The sequence below is a fragment of the Pleurodeles waltl genome, chromosome 5 (genome assembly GCF_031143425.1).
Source record: "Pleurodeles waltl isolate 20211129_DDA chromosome 5, aPleWal1.hap1.20221129, whole genome shotgun sequence".
NCBI lineage: Eukaryota > Metazoa > Chordata > Amphibia > Caudata > Salamandridae > Pleurodeles > Pleurodeles waltl.
The window spans coordinates 528,562,309-528,582,196 of NC_090444.1; the positions used below are offsets into that span (position 1 = coordinate 528,562,309).

At 44.4% G+C, this 19,888-nt stretch overlaps 1 protein-coding gene across 1 annotated transcript in view; it reads left to right on the plus strand.

Moving 5' to 3' along the window:
* Positions 1-600: 600 nt before the first annotated feature.
* The window catches only part of PAX1 (paired box 1), a 36,878-nt gene continuing 17,590 nt past the window's right edge, over positions 601-19,888 (plus strand). Inside the window, exons 1-4 of the mRNA XM_069234353.1 lie at positions 601-866; positions 2,410-3,042; positions 8,687-8,829; positions 10,077-10,287. Of these exons, the coding sequence (XP_069090454.1) occupies positions 863-866; positions 2,410-3,042; positions 8,687-8,829; positions 10,077-10,287 (991 nt within the window). The 5' untranslated portion in view covers positions 601-862. The remainder of the gene's footprint in view (positions 867-2,409; positions 3,043-8,686; positions 8,830-10,076; positions 10,288-19,888) is intronic.

A 19,888-nucleotide genomic window follows, 5' to 3' on the forward strand; every position in this document is an offset into this window, starting at 1 on the left:
TTTTAGTTGCAAACCCAAATGAGAACAAACGTAACTGAAGAAGTACACGTGGGACAATTACGTAGCGAGGGTGCCGGGGGGCAGTAATGCAAGCAATGGAAGTAAACCTTCGTCCTGTGGTTTGGTAGTTAAAAAAAAAAAGTACATTTATGGTGCAGGCGCCTCCTACGAATCGAGGTTTAGGTGCCACTGCACCTGCTGCACTACGGCTGGCTACTGACAACGGATCCACGAATAACAAAGGCCAAAGTCGCCACACAGAACACCTTTCGGCATTAGGAAGCTTGCGATCCTCGCCCACTCCTGCCATTCGGCTTTTTAAAATGACCCAGATTGTTGCGAAAGCTTCAGCTTGGCGCCCCGTTTAACACTTTTGACAGACAGCAGAGGGGGAGACGGGGCGCATCTAAACTCCGTCAGGGTGCCTTTAAGGCGCGCTTGCCCCAGCCCCGGGTTGGGTTACAGCTGGGCAGGGCGTCACCCGGAGGGTTCGGACCTCTAGGAAGGGGCGGGGTCCCACGCGCCAGCCTCCTGCCCAGGAGGGGACCAATAGGAGGCCCGGAGGCCCTCCTTGACCTCCAGGCCTGACGTAGAGGCACAGACCGTCTGATGGGAGCCGCAGAGTGCACCCCCGGCGGACGCGACCTGCACCTGCCCCGCGCGCTGCGCTGAGCCCGCTGGAGAGGAGCGCAGGCTGTTAAGGGCGGCCCTGTATCTGCCGTGATTTATTCCCGCGGAGAAGGGCTTGGATTGTCTGTGCCCGCCCGTCCCTCCCCGTCTATGTATCTGGAGCTGTGCGGAACAACCGAGGACCGCGGCCGTCACCCAAGGAGAGAGCCTGCTCCAGGACCCTGCTCCGGACATGGGTAAGACCCGGCGCCGCCTGAAGTGGGGAAAGTGGGGGTACTTCACGCGGTATTCAGCTGACTGTCGGAGGGTGGAAGCCGCCGGAGAGAGGTTATCAACCGTCTGTGGGAGTGTGTGCCCGTGGGAGGCTCTGTGTGGCTGCAGTTTCACTTTTACATCAGTGTTAAACAAAATGCGGAAAAGTGAACTTAAAGTTCAACAGTTAATTGAAGGTATTTCTGAACAAGAGACAGAGCGAGACCCTCACTTTAAAATATGTTTCCAATGCTCTCTTGCGATCTTACATACCAGAAGTAGTTTGAGTTACGAAGTGGAAATCAGCAGCGAAAATGTAAAAGCTGTAACGGAGTGTTGCGTCGACATGATTTATTACATGTGGGTACGAATTTTGCACCGCAAAAATACAATATGGAAACGAGACCCAATTATCGCTTACTTTATGGGGTATTGATGAGTGTGACACTTGAGCAAGATAATAACAGCATTGCGCATTGGCAAAGTTTTTATTTGTGCAGCTAGGTTGCACGCGGAGGCCCAAGCAATCATATCAATTTATAAGGTGTCTACTTTGTGAAGTAGATTTTTCCAAAGTGTCAACGTCATGAAGGGGTTTCCATTCAAGCTCTTAAAAGGAAACTATCTGCGTTAGAACTGACGAACAGACGCACATTAAAACACATACATATGTTCACTCCAGGCCACCAAACTGACCACGAAGCAATACTGCAAGTTGATAGCAATCCATGGCATTGAACTTCGAACTTTTTTTCAATTGTTTGCAACTTTGCACCATGGTGAAAACGCATTAACCTAGGAGCACATAGTCCATCCTGCCCCCGTGCTGCAGTTATTTTGTGTAAATATTTGAACTCAGTTTGGCGGTCCTTTCAAGGGTGGGGGCCCTGGGTCTTTGCCCACTTTCCCTTACCTTGAAACGTCTCTGCACCATATCAATATGTACTAGACGGCTGGTGCTTTCGTGTGGAAGCAAAGTAGTACTGGATCTGCTTAGAGGATCCATCTCAGTGGTTTGTAAGAGAGGCCTATAAGAGCTGAAGTTTAGAAATAGTTCCCAATGCAGGTAGATGCCAGATACACTTCTGCTGAATTGGCATTACATATAAACTCCAGAGCAGAATGGGTTAAATCTATGCATCTATCTGTGATCTCATTAAACGAATGTGCCTATAGCTACATATAAGTAGGTATTGACCACTATTCTTAGTCATAAAGGGACAAATATCATGTTAAATGTGTGGTCATTTGCAATTTACGTGCAATGAGTCTAGATGGAACTAATTTACCTTGTCGGTGTTTTTCCAGAGAAAGCAGGAGAGTCTACTAAAATTCTGTTGGTTAGGTGTAGGCATTCCTTAGCTGACCTGCACTGCTCTTATATAGATCAAACATATATCTCACCTAAAAGTAGCCATAAAGTCTTAAAATGGGGAAGAAAAAAGATGCAATGAATACTTTCCTTATGTATTGCCTAACGTATTGACACAGTGTGATTTACCTATTGTTTCTTTCTCAAACCTTCAGAGCAAGCATATGGAGAGGTAAACCAGCTTGGTGGAGTGTTTGTGAATGGCAGACCCTTGCCCAACGCCATCCGTCTGCGGATCGTGGAGCTGGCCCAGCTGGGCATCCGGCCTTGTGACATTAGCCGCCAGTTGCGAGTTTCACATGGCTGCGTGAGCAAGATCTTGGCCCGCTACAATGAGACAGGATCCATCCTGCCGGGTGCCATTGGGGGAAGTAAGCCCAGGGTCACCACACCCAATGTAGTAAAGCACATCCGCGAATACAAGCATGGTGACCCAGGTATCTTCGCCTGGGAAATACGGGACCGACTGCTGGCTGATAATGTATGTGACAAATATAATGTACCCTCTGTCAGTTCCATCAGCCGGATCCTGAGGAACAAGATTGGAAGTCTATCACAGCCTGGGGGACAGTATGAGGGCAGCAAGCAGGCATCTACTCCACAGTCCACATTGCCTTACAACCACATCTACCAATATCCTTACACGGGCCCAATGTCTCCTGGTGGAACCAAAGTTGGTGGGCACCACCCAGGAGTGTCTGCAGGACATGTCAGCATCCCCAGGCACTGGCCCTCAGCGCACTCTGTCACAAACATTCTGGGCATCCGCACCTTCATGGAGCAGACAGGTGAGTATCTGCCCTATATTTACCATTTGCTAAATGATAATGAGGAGATTATTTATCTGTCTATCTATCTATCTATCTATCTATCTATCTATCTATCTCTTTTCCTGTCTGTCGCTCTACATATATAACTAAATATATATTATATACACATATGTACATACATATATATGGTTGTGTCTATTACATGTTTTAATGTTTTTACTGCATAAAATTCAACAGTAGAAAACCTATATTTCACAAGGAACCATGAAATATGGAAAATGTTGCATGATTCCCTGTGAAATATGGATTACGCCATCTGAATCTCCAAACCATTCTGCAGAGCTTTAGCTTTGTTAGGGTTGCTATCATAGAAGACACATTTAATTGGTAAGATTGTTTTAAATGATGCAGCAAAAAGTCCACACCACACGCTACATTTTCTGGCGGTATTATTTTCATCCATTTGATTTAGAAAAAAACATTTGTGCGAAATTTGCAAGTTGTAAATTATGTGGCAGATGCCCAAAATCCATAAATATACAGTAAATGCTGTGGCCACAGATTCACACAAGTCCACTTGCCATCACAATGCTCCATTGTTTTACCAACAATTTGTTCAAAAAAGGTAAACAAAACCTAAACATTCTAATTCCAATCAGTCCTCACTGATAGCTTCGCTTTGAAGAAAACAACTTTGTCAAGGTAACTAACTAAAAACAAAGGTGTAATATTAAAAATATGTTATCAAGTAGCATGTGCAATGTGGTCTAATACTGTTTTTTACGAGATCTGGTGACATTTACAACAACTCTACATTCGAACATGTGGTTTTTTATATCCCCAGGGCCCCTCAATGGCAATATTGGGCTATGGTATACTGCTAAAATTGCTATCCATTATGTATGTCTGCCATATCTATCTATCTATCTGTCTATCTATCTATCTATCTATCTATCTATCTATCTATCTATCTATCTATCTATCATTGTAAAACTCAGTATAGGCAAGAATAATGAAAAAGACAATAAATGCTACTGTTATATGCTGCATATATATGTGTGTAAATGGGTATGTATACATGTATATATATATGTAGATATGTATATATAAACATAGACACACACATATTACTCTACTGAACCTTTTAACTTGGGAAGAGCTAAAGAACTCTACCTTAAGATGCTCAGTGTTTTTTTTCTGAATACGTAAATAATAATGAAATGTCTTAAAAATAAAAAGGATACAGAAGTTTACTGGGTCATTTTTATAATACGTTGTGGCAGGTGTGAATACACAGCAAAAATTCTTAGCTACAGCGGTGTGTCAAGAGTGCAATGAGGCCGAAGGCAAGCAAGCAAAATGGGCCTCTTCCTTCTTTGTTGCATAATAAAAAAAACAGCCATGATAAGGGTGTAGTTGATACTTGCTGCAATAATTATATATGTGTCCATAATGAGACAAAATATTCTATATGTTCTGTACCATTGAAAGTCCTACCAGTGTCGACAAGGATTGCGGGCAGGCAAGGTTTGAGACTGTGGACGTCTGAATCCCTGGTCCATATATTATCCAGTAGGCCTCATGCCCTCCCACACAACTGTTTTGACCTTTAGACCCTTATTCGTAAAAGTAATATCTTGCTTGGAATCGTTATGCTGATCCCATTATTTTGTCATTTTTTTTGTCTAACAAGGCACTCTTGTCACTCACCCTAAAGTTTGAAATCTCAGCAACAAACACTATTTCACTGGGTTTAAGAATTTAAAACCTCAGCATTTTTACATTTTCATGACTTATTATCCTGATACGTGTTTCTGTGGGGCACGTAGTCCTCAGGACCTAGGTACTTGCATTTTGGAGTTAATACGACCCAGCTACATGTCACAACTGGACTTGAAAAGACATAACATGATGCAACTCTAAGTAATAAAATAGAAATAAAGTAACACAACGCACATAACAGCATATAACATAATATGTATGAAGGAGGAGGGCTGAAAATAACGACGACTTACAAAGTAAAACCTTATATTACCAAACATAGTGTGAATTACAACCACGTGACATAGTCATCAACAAAGTGATAAGTAACAATACTTAAATTAATATGAACCACTTGTGTGTCCTCTAGATGTTCTCAATGGCATCAGGTTTTAGCTTGCTTGTACAATCACAAACAGGTTGTTGCTCTACTCTAGCCCAGATGGCCTGTGGCTAACATATCACCCTTAAAACACTGTTCATTGCACATGGTTTAGTCCAGGGAATCGGACCACTCTTCCTTCAAGATGAACTCCACATGTATCAAGAAAGACCTCTAAGCTGGCGCCCACTAAGACCACCAGTCCTTTAAAGAACCAGGAGCTGAGGCAAACGTATTCTTTGGTAAAATGCTAATACCTGCAATAGGATTCCATGAACAAGTAGGCCACTAAAAAGTTGCCCTACCTGCTCACATAATTGCATCATACAGATGAACGAAAAAGTGTGGATGTTGGTGGCTCCGATTATTCTCGCACTCCCTGTAACACCCAATTATATGTGTAAAGTTTATCTCTGCAGCATGTTTGAAGTACATATTTGAACATCATACAGCTCACCCACTGACTCTAATGTAGGCCATAATACATTCGCCACCCTGTCCAGTAGCGCTTTCTAGAAGGGTGCCAAGAACCCGATTCTAATCACAGTGCTCTGTGGCCTCATCAGGCGTATGAAGCACTATGTAAATTCTGTAATACATTACCAAAGATATTTAAATAACCCTTGGCCTATTTAGAGGTAGCACAAGCTGTCTGTGCCCTTCAGCTCAACTGGGCCATAACACTAATGGGTAGAAGCCAACAGGGCCTTCTACACACAGCATTTCCTGTAATATGGCAGGGATGGCGTCTTCTGAAACCAAGCCCCGACATCCCATACTGTCTTCAGCTAGATGTCTGCTGGTGACTAACATGCCAGGCACTGTGGTGGACAGACATGTCCCAAGTCAGACACGTCTGCAGCACAAGGCCAGCCTGCCTGTGCTGCCGTACTGTGCCCAACGCCCTTTTGTGGATGTGTATTGTGGCATTTGCCTATTCCGCTGCAGTAACGCGCTCCACTCTGAGCCCTTTGTGGTGCATTGCCTTCAAGCCAGGTTTATTCCCAGGAGGAAGACTCTACGGCCCGTGGAGTTTGTCCCGGAACTTGGGCCATTGCAGCCCAGACTGGCGGCTGGCCAGAGTCCGGTTGTGGGGTCAGAGGCGCATCCTCTGAGGGGCGCAGGTCTCCCACGCTGCCTGAGCCGGCGCCTTCCCGTCATCGAGTATGTACATGGACGGTGGTCGGACCCGGCTCTCTTGAAGCATGGCTTAGATTAAGGCCTCACAGACATTCCACCTTAATTGTAGCACATACCTGCACCTGGCTGGAGTCTGCACCTCTAGTCAGTGTAATGTCCAAATACTCGGAGATAGCACGAATGCACCTACATTTGGCACCACCCTTAATCCTCCTACGTACAACTGCTCGGCACGAAACTCACTAGCCGTTTTATTATATTGAAATTGCGCGTTGCTGCTTTTAACGTGGTGTTTAATGTCTGGTTTCGGTGTATGATATCGTAACAGGACATATATTGTGCGACGGATCTGTTGTACCCTCCAATTTTATATTTTATATATATATATATATATATATATATATATATAATCGATTTACAGTGACATAAGCAAAACAGATCTAATTAATTATAGTAAAAACGTTTATTGTGTTTTTTTTAAGGCTGCTGGCATTAAGCCAGCAGCCTTAAAAAAAACACAATAAACGTTTTTACTATAATTAATTAGATACATTTGGTTTCAAACAATACAGAAATACAGATGTTAGAACACGTAAAGCCGAAAAGTTCCTTTATAAAAAAATAATTATTTTGAAGTTGAAAGCGTTTAGATTTTTTTGTTTGTTTTTGACGATTGGCGACCTGTACAACACCACTTAACTGCCCTAAACGTTCCCACAGACTTAACAGGTTTTGGAGCAATTACAGGAACATGTACTAGTGTTTTGTGATTTTCGACAACGCAACGCGTTCTTGGCTCCCGCGGGTTTGCAAGACACGGCACATTGTGAGTTTATTTCCGAGTGTGAGGGACCTGTGGCGAATTTCGTCGCAGGAACATTAATCATGGAACCCGGGGTTTCGTAACAAGAGCGGTACTTCTGCAGTGATCACATCGCCGAGCGTCAGCGCAGCAAGGACACCGCAGGCGCATAAAGGGGGTCTCTTCGACCCCACGAAGCGCACGCACACTGGGGACGGTGGGTTTAAATTACTGACCGATATCTCCTCCCCGTGGCTCTGCAGAGCCCGGACCCGGGACTTTCTGTGAAATAGGTGCGGTGAACCCGGACTTTGTGGGTGAGGCAGCGTGCCATACCACCGTTTAAGTCACGTCACATGATAGTAAATACACACAACGTTTTACCGGGGTGTCTGGGCTGCGGTCTCAACAGAGAACTCATATGAACTGTAGGCGGGGAACTGTGTCAGTGAGAGGGAATCCAAAGCTGAAAACTGCGCAGAACATTGCTCCGGTTCGGGTCACACGGACATTCGGCTGCTACATACACTTGGGGGTCCCGCGGGCCCCTTACTCGGCCGGGAGTCCTGCATTTAATGCTGTTGCTGCTTTTTAAATAGAAAAGGAGCGCAAGATTATGCACCATTCATTGCATATTAACCTTTTTAAGAGTTGAGTTTGCAAGCGTCCTGTTATCTCCCGGCCACCACAGTCACTGCACTCAGACACTTTCCTGAATGTAACTGTAGCAATAAATATAGCCGCGCTCGAATATGAAACTCCTAGTTGAGCATTTGTCGGGGAAACGCACTGAATAAACATTTGGGAAATGGCGGGTTTGTGGTCATCGTGGCCGAGCGTGAAAACTGCGCAGCAGGTAGAGTGGAGGTGGCAGACATTTTGAGATTTTCGGAGTTGTTACCAGTGTATATGTTTACATGCTCACATAATGAATACATTCCGGAGTGTGATGTTGTAAGAGAATTTATACGTGTAATAGAGTGAATTCAACAAAGCTGTGCACTTGAAATTAATTCTCAAGTGTGAATAAAGGACTCGGGTCTCTTGGAGGTCCATGCAACTAGCGCGAGACACGGTCCTTATATAACAACATCCTATAGTATCATAACATAGCATAATGTGTAATGGTATGCTGTTAGACAAGGTAGCACAACACACGCAGCTCTACATAATACGGCTGATATATGACGATGAAATTATATATCTCCTTTGTATGCATATTTTACTGTTAAGGGAGGGCTTTAGGCTCTTTTTATTGTGAGAAAAATATGACTACCCTCCTCACCCACACACACATACACATGCAAACCCATAGCGGCCATTTTAGTTGTGAGAGTGCGCCCTCAGAATTCAACCAAGCCTTATTGAAGTCCGTGGCCCACAAGCGAGCACCCTAACGTCCTGTATCTTGCAAATAAGGCACGAGGGGATGGGATCTGCATTTTGATTCAGTGGAGAGGTCGACGAATAGCCGTGCAGACAAGTAAACACGTATTGACGTCGTCATCATTTGTGTTATGGTTGATGCTGTTGTAAGTTGTGGTCACATTGTATACTGTTGCTCTGAAACTTGACAGGGGCTCTGGCCGGCTCTGAGGGCTCTGTCTACCCCCACAAGATGGAGGACTGGGCCTGCGTCAACAGAAGCGGCTTCTCCAGCAGCCAGAACCTGAACGGCCTCGAGAAGGGGGTAATGGAGGCGGACATCAAGTACCCCCAGGTAAGCCCCTTGTGGGACCGTGTGGGTGGGGGTAAGTCTATAGTTTGTCTCCCTTCCACTGGTGTAGCAGGTGCAGTGGCACCGAGTTTCGGGGTCCAGAGTGACACTACACCCTGATTACTGCTGTATATATATTTTTTTAACTTTAAACAGTAGTCAGGGAGAATTTCCTTCCCAGCACTTAGGCCCGCGACACACTGGCTACGCAACTGTGCACCAGGATCACACCGATTTGCTTTCTTATAAAACATGGCCGTAGAAAGTCACACGTATGCACTCACCGCACTATGCCTAATTCTCACGTATCTCCTGTTGAGAGTAAGGGAGGGAGTGATGTTTAAACTGACATTTTCCGAGAAGTGGTGTGGGTTTCAGGGAAGCACCTTCCCAGTATCTGATCTCTGCCGCCCCGTGAAACCGCGGGCAAAGCTCGTGCATACATCACAGTTGTTTCCGTAGTTTAGGTTTTTTCTGTGGTGGCCCAAGATTCTTTTTTTAAAGTGGTGAGGGACAGGAGGCAGACTGTAAAGCTGGAATGCTGCTGTGCATAAAACCCGGAAGGCGAATGAGGCATACGGCTAGGCATATGGGCAACAGTTCTGTCATTCCTAGTTTTCACCAATAGCGCCATTTCACTGAAACCATTAAAACACAGGGTAAGGAGCAGTGATGCCAAGCGCATCACAGGAAGTAACATCAGGTGGTTAACTATCGTCGCAGTGGCCGTCATACATTAACATTATCTTTTTTTAAAACAAACCTCTGTAACACACACATATATATATATTGTTTGGGGTTAGATTGATCTAATCACAGAATCGTGGTCCACTGAAATTGCAAGCAGTACAATAGGGGCTCTAACTTCTTGGTGCCCCAAATCCACTACCCCCTTGACAAATGAGTTAGACCTGTTCATTCTGGCTCCCTCACAAGCAGAACCCACCCCTCTGCTGGTGATGCTCAGACACCACATTTTGTCATCCGCTCCTGCCCTTCTGAACTCTGGGCTCCCGAGGGGACGAAGGGCCCACATTGGAGCTCCGCATGACAGTGACATGTTAACAGCCCGCATTCATTAACTGTCCGGAGCCTCCCAGCCTTCTCCTGGGAGTGCGGGGAGAGGGGGCAGAGCTGTCACTGCCCAGGCCGGCCCTCATCTCACGTTAAACAAGCGCACCTGGGGAGGTGTGGGGACGGTGTGTGCCATGCATGCAGGTAGTTTGAAACCTCTCTTTCTTTCTTCACAGCCCGCCTCAAGCCTGTCCGCCGTCAGTGGCTTCGTCCCAGCCTGCGCCTACACGTCCGCCAACCAGTACGGGGTGTACGGGGGGCCGGGCGGGGGCTACGTGCCCCCGGGGCACCATTGGCAGTCCCAGAGTAGCCCGCTGGCTCACCACGGACCCATCCATGGGGGAGACATCACAGCCTCCATGGCGTTCAAGCACCCGGGGAGAGAAGGTATGTGAGTTTCCTGACAAATGCGGGAGGTGGTGTGGTGTGTGTGGGGCTGGGCGGGGTGATGACGGGTGCAAACGAGGTAAGCGATCACCAGGCCCTAGAAGTGAGGGAGCCACACTGTGCATGAAACGAGCGGTGGGTTATACACGTCAGTTAAGAATACTTATTTGTAAAGCTTTTTATTTTAAAGTCCCTTTCTGCCATTAGCGGGCCTCACCATTCTCGCCCTTTGCATTTATTGTGGAAGTTAAATTATCAAATCATCCCCTCAGACCACCTTGTTTGGTAGTATTCTATTTTAGACGACGGAGCTGATATTTTGTTTAGGTAAAAAAAAATCCCTTCCGGGGTTTTCATTTTTTTGGATGGAAACCATTCATACCACCGAGCTGCGTACACAATATACACCAGTTAAACTACACATACCCACAGAATCACACAAAGGAACGAGCTAAGACTCAAAAGCACCGTGAATTCCGCTTTTCGAACTTAGCCTCAGTGGGGCTATTTTTAAATTGTTAGATTATCAATTGAGTAGCTTTCTGCAAAAATATCAACAGCCATTATAATACAATTGTTAATTTTTAGTTAAGTGAATAATTAGTCACAAAAGACAGTAAAGGTGTCGGCCCTCCGCAGGTTAATAAAAGTGTTGTCATGGAAATAGATTCTTGCCCAAACCCATATAATCTGCGTAGCGGGGTTATAAATGCACCCTGAAAGACACGTGTCATGTGCGACACCTGTCTAAGCCCGTCTGTTCTAGATAAAAACAACGTGTGCCAACACGGAGAACCTCTCCTGAAATTCGCTGCAGCTATTTGACGCTGTCGGGCCTGGTCTCAGAGTTTACCGGGCAGACAGATTTATTCTCTCATAAACGTCCATATTTTGATTGCTTTGTACAGCTTTAGTATTGTGCAGTATTTATTGGCGAACGGAATCCGTTTTTATTACATTACACGGCATGTTTCTAATAAAAGGAGGGACGATCGAAGCCAGTTCCAGCTTCCAAGGGTGTGCTGAAAAACATGAAATCAGTTTCTCATAACTTAGCGTATCGACCCTTAGCCAAAGGACAATTTATTATCGAGAGTTTTACTAACTTTCTGAAACAGATACCACATGAATGGGATCACGGAACAAAAAATAAACGTTTGAGAATACCAAATATTTTTATGAAAAAAAAAATCAATTCGATGCAGGAAATTCCAGAAATATTTTGTATTTTTTTATGTGGTGTTCCCGGTCCAGAATGAAGCTGTTTATGAACAGAATGTCCATGTTATCAACCTCATAAGTATGAGAAGCCGAGCTGGACTGGGGCTTCAGGTTTATATAGACAGAATGCTGCAGTGAAGGTCCTAACGCACTAAGCTATCCTACCTCCGCCCACCCGCCGACCGTAGACCACAGTTCATAAGTCAAGGACGAGAGGATTTCGGTCGAGCTTTGATTAATGCCGGACTTCTGGTCCAGATATGGCCGACATGTCTTTAAGATCTTCCACAAAGTCAAAGTTAACGACATATGTACTGTAAAAATTAAATCAACATTAAAAACTACTGGTTTTGCGTGGAGAATAGTAGCGCAGATCTTACAGGTGTATATAGAATACTATATCTATAGTGATTCGGCCTCCTACATTCCAAAACGTGTCAGCCATAGTGATTTGATGTATCTGCTTCTCGAATGTGTTACTAATTATCAACTACAGTGGAAGAGAGAAGATTGTTTATTGGATGAAAACATTTTAATTTGAGACCTTTGAAGCTGAAACGCTTCTCCACCAGCCGGTCCTTCTGTCCTCAGTACAGCAATGCACCCGCCCAATCATCTACCCACCCACCCATCCATCATCCATCCAACCATCCAACTAACCAACCGTCCTTCTGTCCATCCATCGTCTAGGCTTTTGTTCTCTATCTGACTGTGTTTCTCTCGTTTGTCTCTCGCCTCCTTTCTCTTTCAAGTCTTTTCTTGTCTCCGCCCCACCATCTCCCACACTACTTCTATACATTACCCATCACTTCCTCCTTTACTCTGCGTTTTTCTCTGTCCTATGCCCTCTTTGACTGTCTTACTGTCTCCCTCTCCTCTCGCTGACTCCATCTCTTTCTCACGCAGCTTCTTCCTCCACTGTTCACTCGTTTCCCGGTGCTTTCCCTTCTTTCTCCCGTCCTCTGCCGCCCCCCGCGCCGGTCACGTCACGTGCCCTAGCCCCACAGTGCGGGCGCGGTGAGACGGTGCGCGCGCCCCCGTGATAGGCCTCTCCGGTCAGCACGCGCGTGGGTCACGAGGAAGCAACGCTCCGGCCTCGCGGAGGTTTTAAGGTTTACACGCAGCTGGCGCTAATGGCCGCGCTTTACAAGGGCTCGTAAACCCTCCGCCTGCGTTTTAAGAGCCCAAGGCGAGGCCGCATTGACAGCTCACGGGCCACCCCGGCTCTGCCCGGAAAGGTACCTCCACGGCGTGACCTGTTACAGATGTCTGAGGTGGGCTGTCCGGGGAGAGCAGCGTCTGGCTACTTTATGAGCTCAGCAGCCAGCTCTAAACAGTTAGGCAAGGCATGAAATAAAATACTCCCGCCAGCAGTGAAGAGGCGCGATCTGTTAACACTCTCTACTGTTCACACACCACTATCACCTAGTGCTGAGTTGCTGCTCTCCCAGGACCCCCGTTCTCTCATACAACCTCCACGCTTTAGGTTTCTGCCCGTCCTTCTCTTTTTCTCCATCGCCTCTCCTTCCCTTCTAACTCCTCTTGTCTTTTCACTTTTCTCAACAAACTCCCCCTTTCCTCTGAATACTTTCTTTTCCAGCTTCTCTCTGTTCTCTGCTTCCCTTCTTCCCGCTTCCCCTCTCAGTCCGTTCTCTTCCCACAGCTCCTCCCCATCTCTTGTACTTCTCCCCTGTCACTTGTTCGCACTCTCATCTATCTATCTATCTATCTATCTATCTATCTATCTATCTATCTATCTATCTATCTATCTATCTATCTATCTATCTATCTCTGTTTATTTTCTCTATCTCTGTCTGTCTATCTGTGCTCTTGCTTTGTGTTTGTCTTTATATCTATGACCTTCTCGCACACTCCCCCTTCTCTGGCCCTGTCATGCCTCTCTCTGCAGTGTTCCCCCTCTCCACTTTCGGACGCTCTTTGTTATTCTGTCTCGCCCCGTCCCTCTATCTTTATGCCCTTCTCCCTACACCTCTCTTCTCTCTCACCTTTCCGCTCACATCCTTCTGTTTGGCCTGTATGGTTTCCACGACACAGCTGCGTACGGCAAATTGAATTATGCAGCAGGGGAGGACCAAATTATGCAACAGCGTTGACTGAACTATGCAGTCAGAAAAGGCAAAGGCTTGACGGCATGTTTTTATGAACCTTTCATCCGTTTGAGCTAGATTTTTTTTAATTGTTACCATCTGCAAATTAAGAAGAAAATGATGGATTGCTTGACAAGTCCAGCAAATCTATAATTAGGTGGAAATCGTCAAGAACGCAGAATCGCATAATTCTAGTTACCATCTCCATGCCCCCTATGGTGAGCGTGAAGCTTACTTGAATAGTGCATAATGTAATACACCCCCCACTGTGTGCAATATTAAACCCGCCTCCCCCATGTAAAATAGCGCTGCTGCTCTATGAAGCGCTATTATTCTCGTTGACGACTCAGTGCAGTAGAGGGTAACGTTTCCTAATTTTCGTGCACCATGGTCTTTCTTCCCCTTTTGGTTTCAGCTATGTAAATATTTTCTACGTATCGTGTAAAGCGCACAGTTACTACAAGTATGGCATCATGGTGCTCCATGAGGCATGTATTCCCCTCAGAAACTCAGTTTCATAATCTGAATGCACCTTTTTACCGTGCAAAGAGGGGCAAGCCAATCCTTTAGTCTCGACTGTGAAAATATACGTATGGAAAGAAAACAGGTAATCCCTTCTAACTTCACAACAGCGCAGTTCCGCCGTTTCTGAGTGCCCGATATGTCGAATGAGGTGTTATTTCTGACCCAATAACGCCACATACTGGTAACAGTATTTAGCATTTATTTAGTATTTAGGATCTTTTCAGCAGCCTCTGTTGTTCCATGAGCACGTGCTAATAACACACTGAGGTGATAATGTTTGCTAAAACAGCCATTTACATTGTTTGAAGTATGCATATTAAATAGACATTTTCATTTTGGATAATTCAAACGGTGAATCAAAATGTGCGAAATTTGACTGAAGCCCTTGCAGCCCTTAGATTTGTGTGCATGTTGTTCAAGGATATGGTCCCATATTTTAGCCAGGTCTTTTTTTGTGTGTGGACGGGGGTCAAGTGGATAGAGCCTCAGAGCTAAAGAAACACAGACGAGAAGGCCGGAAATTTTAAGTTCTGGCTTCGAGAAAGGCCAACTCGGGCATTATTTTATTTACACAAACCATTATCTAAAGAAACATTAACATACTTTCAAAACAAGCACGTTGTGCAGAAATCATTTGTACAGTGGAAATCAAGGGCAACAATTCCATCCCTGAACAAGCATCCACACTAATTTTGTAAACTCATGGTTGGACAATCAGCAGATCTTCGCATCATCAGACCCAGCCCTTTGTTTAGCCAAGGACGGAGGGACCCAAACCAGATTTTGAGACCCTCATCTTCCCGGCTGGTGAGCAAAGACAGCTCTTATGCTGGCCTGAAAAACATGCCAAAAGTGTCCTTGTTAGAAGAGCCTCGGAGCATAACTTGTTCCCCTGGGGCAGGCCCATCTCCTCTCTCCCCATGGGAGTAACGGACAGCAGTGTAAACACGAGTCTAGCCCCCGGCACCAAGAACCCCCACCCAGAGTGAAGCCAATCAGTTTTTAAATGTTTTGATGAAAGAAGCTAAACGTGTCCATAGCAACCACGAGCCCACACTTGCCCAAAATATGACAGTGTTACATTAGTGAAGCGAAATCCCCAACTCCTAAATGTAAGTCCACCCAGAGAGACAACATTCTTACAGCAGCAAGAACAGAGTTGGGTGGCTGGAATGACAGGCAGTCATCCATTAGGAGTAGAGGCGTCCCAGCCAAGAAATTAACAGGGCGAGCCAAGCCGGAGCCGAGCCAATGGCGTGTCTGGGCTCTAGGAGCCCGAGCACGAGTCAAGCCCTATACTTATTTGGCTTGTAAATCATACAGCAAACATTATGTCCCTTCAAAATTTAATTAACTACATTTATTTAACTGCGAAGAATTTCACCCTAGTGCAGCAGATTATATCACTGCATTTATTAAAAGTGATATTTGTTAGTGGAAACATTGATGTCCCGTTCCCTGACGACTATGCCACTGGTGCACAAAGCGCCTGGTTGCCCAACCAGTTCTACAAATCCACCTTACATTACACGGGTTTGAGATGGGAAAGGAACACATGCCATCTCAGCTTTTCACACCTTTCAAATTCCAACAAAAAGACCACTGTTAAATTAGAAAAAAAAAAAAACAAGTTACTAAGTGCAAACAGCAGCATTTCCCGCGTTAAGGAAGACACGTTACTATCAACCCATGAGAGCGCTCGAACAAAAAAAACCTGTCTTCAGAGTTTTTAAAGTGCACAGTTCACTGCATTACTTGACAAAGTACCGGAATGTTTTCATCTACCTCCCTTCCCGTACCCCTTTGCCATTGCTCTGCTGGCTTCTCACCTCTAGGAATCGACCTGACCTGTAAAAATGAACGCCCCACTCCACTTCCCACTCAGGAACCCCAAGACGCAATTTTAGCAGAGGCCAGCTCCGCGTGCATTCCCCCTGCACCCACAGAGCCTGAAGTGGCCGAGAGGTCAGGAGCCACCTGGAGACTCGATCCCAGGGAGGCACACATACCGCATGATTGGAATTTCTGAAGTCTGATTTCTCAGGTCTGGAAGGGGCAGTACATGTTCAAGACGTCTTTAAAACTGTTTAAGCAGTTTTATAGAATGAAAGCTCGCCCAAAGTTATTGGTTCGCTCTACAAGAGCAGCAGTTACCTTACACAAGGTCACATTGATTTTATAGGCACTGGGAGATTAGGAGGTTTGCCCAGAATCAAAGTATGTAGAGCGCCTTAGTCCCAAAGTATGGAAACTGGAAGCAACTCAAGATGCAAACTGTGTTTCCCTTTGTCTGAAATGTATCTTGCATCTATTGGCGACAATAACATGTGTTACCTTTCAGAAAAAAGGAAAAATAGGGTACGAAATGGCCATTGTGCTGCTGATGTAATGTAGCAACCCTGTGCAAAGAAGTATTATTTCAAGAACCCAGGGGTTAAGGGTCACAGTGGGTGGGATTAGACTTTACTCAGTTTGGGTTCGGGGTCGAAGAGGAGCTCGAACTGAGTCAGGCTGGATCTTGCATGGGGTTGCCCACCTTTAATCAGGAGCCAAGGGGCAGGAGGCAGCTGTGTTGTCCAGAACACAAGAGGCCAGCTGACCTCTGCTCAGGCCTTAACACAGGTGTTTAAACAAAGACCCGCCTTGGACTGCATCAGTGCACCCCCCTTTGTTCATCCTTTGCGTCATTTCCAGTGGAGTTGCGGGGCTCTTGTCCCCCACCCTCACTGGAAAATTGCCAGGCAGCCATTACCGTGTTGCTCCACCGCCACTGAGGCACACTTATACACACAGCATTCCAGGTCTGGGAGTGCCACAGTTATTCACCAGCGCAGTTCATTTGTATATTTGATCAAATGATATCAATGTGTTGTAATTGTTGTTTGACGCAGCAAGCTCCACCGGGGAAGATTGGCCTAATAAAGCAGCGCAGGGGCCCTGCGGCGATAGAGTATTTGTGTCATATTTCGAACCATTCCACTGCGAAATATGGAGGAAATTGTATGAAATGAGATGTATGAATACTGCCCCATCCCTCAAATAGGTGAGAACATGATGAGATGTGACCGTCAGATCAACCTCAATAACCAAACATCTTCATAATCGAGAACAATCTAGGCCTCATTTATTAACTCTAGGAAAATATTTCCTGGTTCATAGCAGGCCAAAATAAGAAAACGCCGATGGTCAATATACATAAATGACAGTGTTGGAAAATTAATAGGTTCAAGATGCGGATACAAATAAGTTACATTAGACAAGCACCACCAAAAAGCACAGATGTAACAAAAGAAAACATTTACTTAAATGAAAATGAATACAAAAAACTCGTCCCTGCCAACTGTATTTGTTTTTACTGGGTGGGCAGGAAAATACTGGTGAGTGTAATTCACGATTTTGACGTCTAGGTACACCACATAAAAAACAATATATATATATATATATATATGTATATATATATAAATATCAGGGAGAAAGTCCAGCAACAGAATGAAACGCGTGTTAAGGGTTGGGGCTATCCACTTAGTTATAATTCTCATTGAACTTTCTTCCCTGCCTGGGTTTCTCCATAGACAGTGGATGTGCGTCTTTATCTAGTCATTTTTTTATTTTGTGTGAAGGGACCTCTTATGATCAATGAAAGAACAGTTTGTAGTTAGCATGTGTGTGGTATCTGGCATACACATGCTAGTAAATCTTTATTAATGTAATGTAAAATGCCTCTCTTGAGTAATGACCCCTCTTCACACTCAACAGTGGTAATAAATAGCTTATCATAGTGTGCACCTTGGTCATCTGTATCCAAATCTATAGTTGCCTATTTAACTTTCTGCCTCACTTTAAGGCCAACCCACACTAAGGACAGCCAGAGCAATTCACTGTACAGAACAGGTACATGGCAAGTGAATGCAATACACAAACCAGCTCCCACCCCCAGTAATTCATTGAAAAATCACCACTAGATCTTGGTGGGGCATGAGTTATAGCGTCCTTTGTGAGTTGCATACTATAACAGGCAAATTTCATGGCGTTTACAGTTTTTTATTTTCTGAACCATAAGCAGGGCCACTGGCATTGTGTCAGAGCAGAACCAAATTATCCAGCAAGGTTGGCTAAATTATATGCAAGAAAAGGCAAATTATATGGCATAATGCAACACATTTTGTGACAGTATTACTTTGTAATATTGTCAGTTTTACAACAGATAACAGTGTCTGACAAAAGAGTACACCTTAATGAGTGCCAATTTAACACTTAAATGCAACAATCAGCAACTGAAAGATGGCCAGTCACACTCTGCATAAAGCTTTGTGTGTGCAGAAACCAAAGTCGCCATATTTTTTGTAACTTTTGATTCATTTGAGCTAGAAACACGTTTTCTTTTGTGTAAAAATCTGCAAATTCCTTATGCTTCGTCAGGACAGAGCTCATCACCTTTTCAGTGGACCAACTGCAAATGTAAGACAGGTGTGCAGGCAGAGTGGGACACATTCTTCTAAGTAGGCAAAAAGAGCATGCTGGTCTCTGTAATCTACATTGTTTATCAATAGTGTTTTTCCACCTTCAGCCCTTTCACTTGATTCAGTTTTGTGCACCTTCAAACACATCCTATTGCTGCAAGTGGTCATGTTTTGCTCGGTATTGATAGCGCAATAATCAGTATTCTTACCCTGATACGTCTGCCAGAGTTATCTACATTAAGAAACCACATTCTGTACAGGGTTTCCAGCATTAAGATGTTTATATTGGAGAGCTTCCTCCCGTGCAGTACTGCAGAGGCAAAACTTGGATATAAAACAAATAGCAGCTTAGAGTGGCACAGGACGCAGTCACACTCCAAGAAGTTGCCTGACATAATTTGTCAGCAATCCCTCTTTTCAAATCATTTTAGCTAATGCTGCCAGCCTTGCCAAGAGCTTTCATCTTCAACTTCACCAAGATAGAATTTATGTTTATGCCAGCATACCGAGTGAAAAGGCAAAGCTCCAAGTAGAGTGGGAGCAAGCTCTTCAAGCCTATCCAGTTAATGAACTGGCAGAATCATTAATTCTGATGAAGGTGAACACAAAAGCTCTTGGCAAAGATGAATCCATTAGCTGAAATGATTTTAAAAGAGGGGTGACTGACAGGGGCGTTTGAAATCACATATTTTTCACAGTTATTCAAGAACGCCTATAAATTTTAGAGGTACGTGGTTTGTTGATAACCTCACATAACAAAATATCTCGCAGTGAGATTTTTCTTCATGAATGAGTGTCCTGCGTGCAACAGTTGCACACAATTGCGCAGGGTGAAATGTCAAGCAATTTTGCAATTTTAATGTCACAAAAAATTGAGAATTATGCGAACTTCACAACATAATTAAAATGTAACCCAGACCTACTGATAATATATTATGTTAAGCAACATTTTAGAGCATCACTGCATCTTGTGCTTCAATGAATGTCATTTTTTATGCATTTATAAAAGTATATACAACTTTTAATAATTTGACATGGACTTTCATTTGAGCTCTACAAATCCATACAAAAATAACATATAAGCAAAATTAAGTTGTACAGGAAAAATTACAGTCAATAGATTATACCCCTATAAAATATTTAAATATGTTGTAGCACTTAGCAAAAGTACGGTCGCTAAAATATAATTAAAAGCTTTTTTCATAAACTCAACAAATCTCGAAAACATAAGTTTTAAATGCCGCCTATGTGCGTAAGTCAAAGTTCGACAAACAAATAATCCATGCT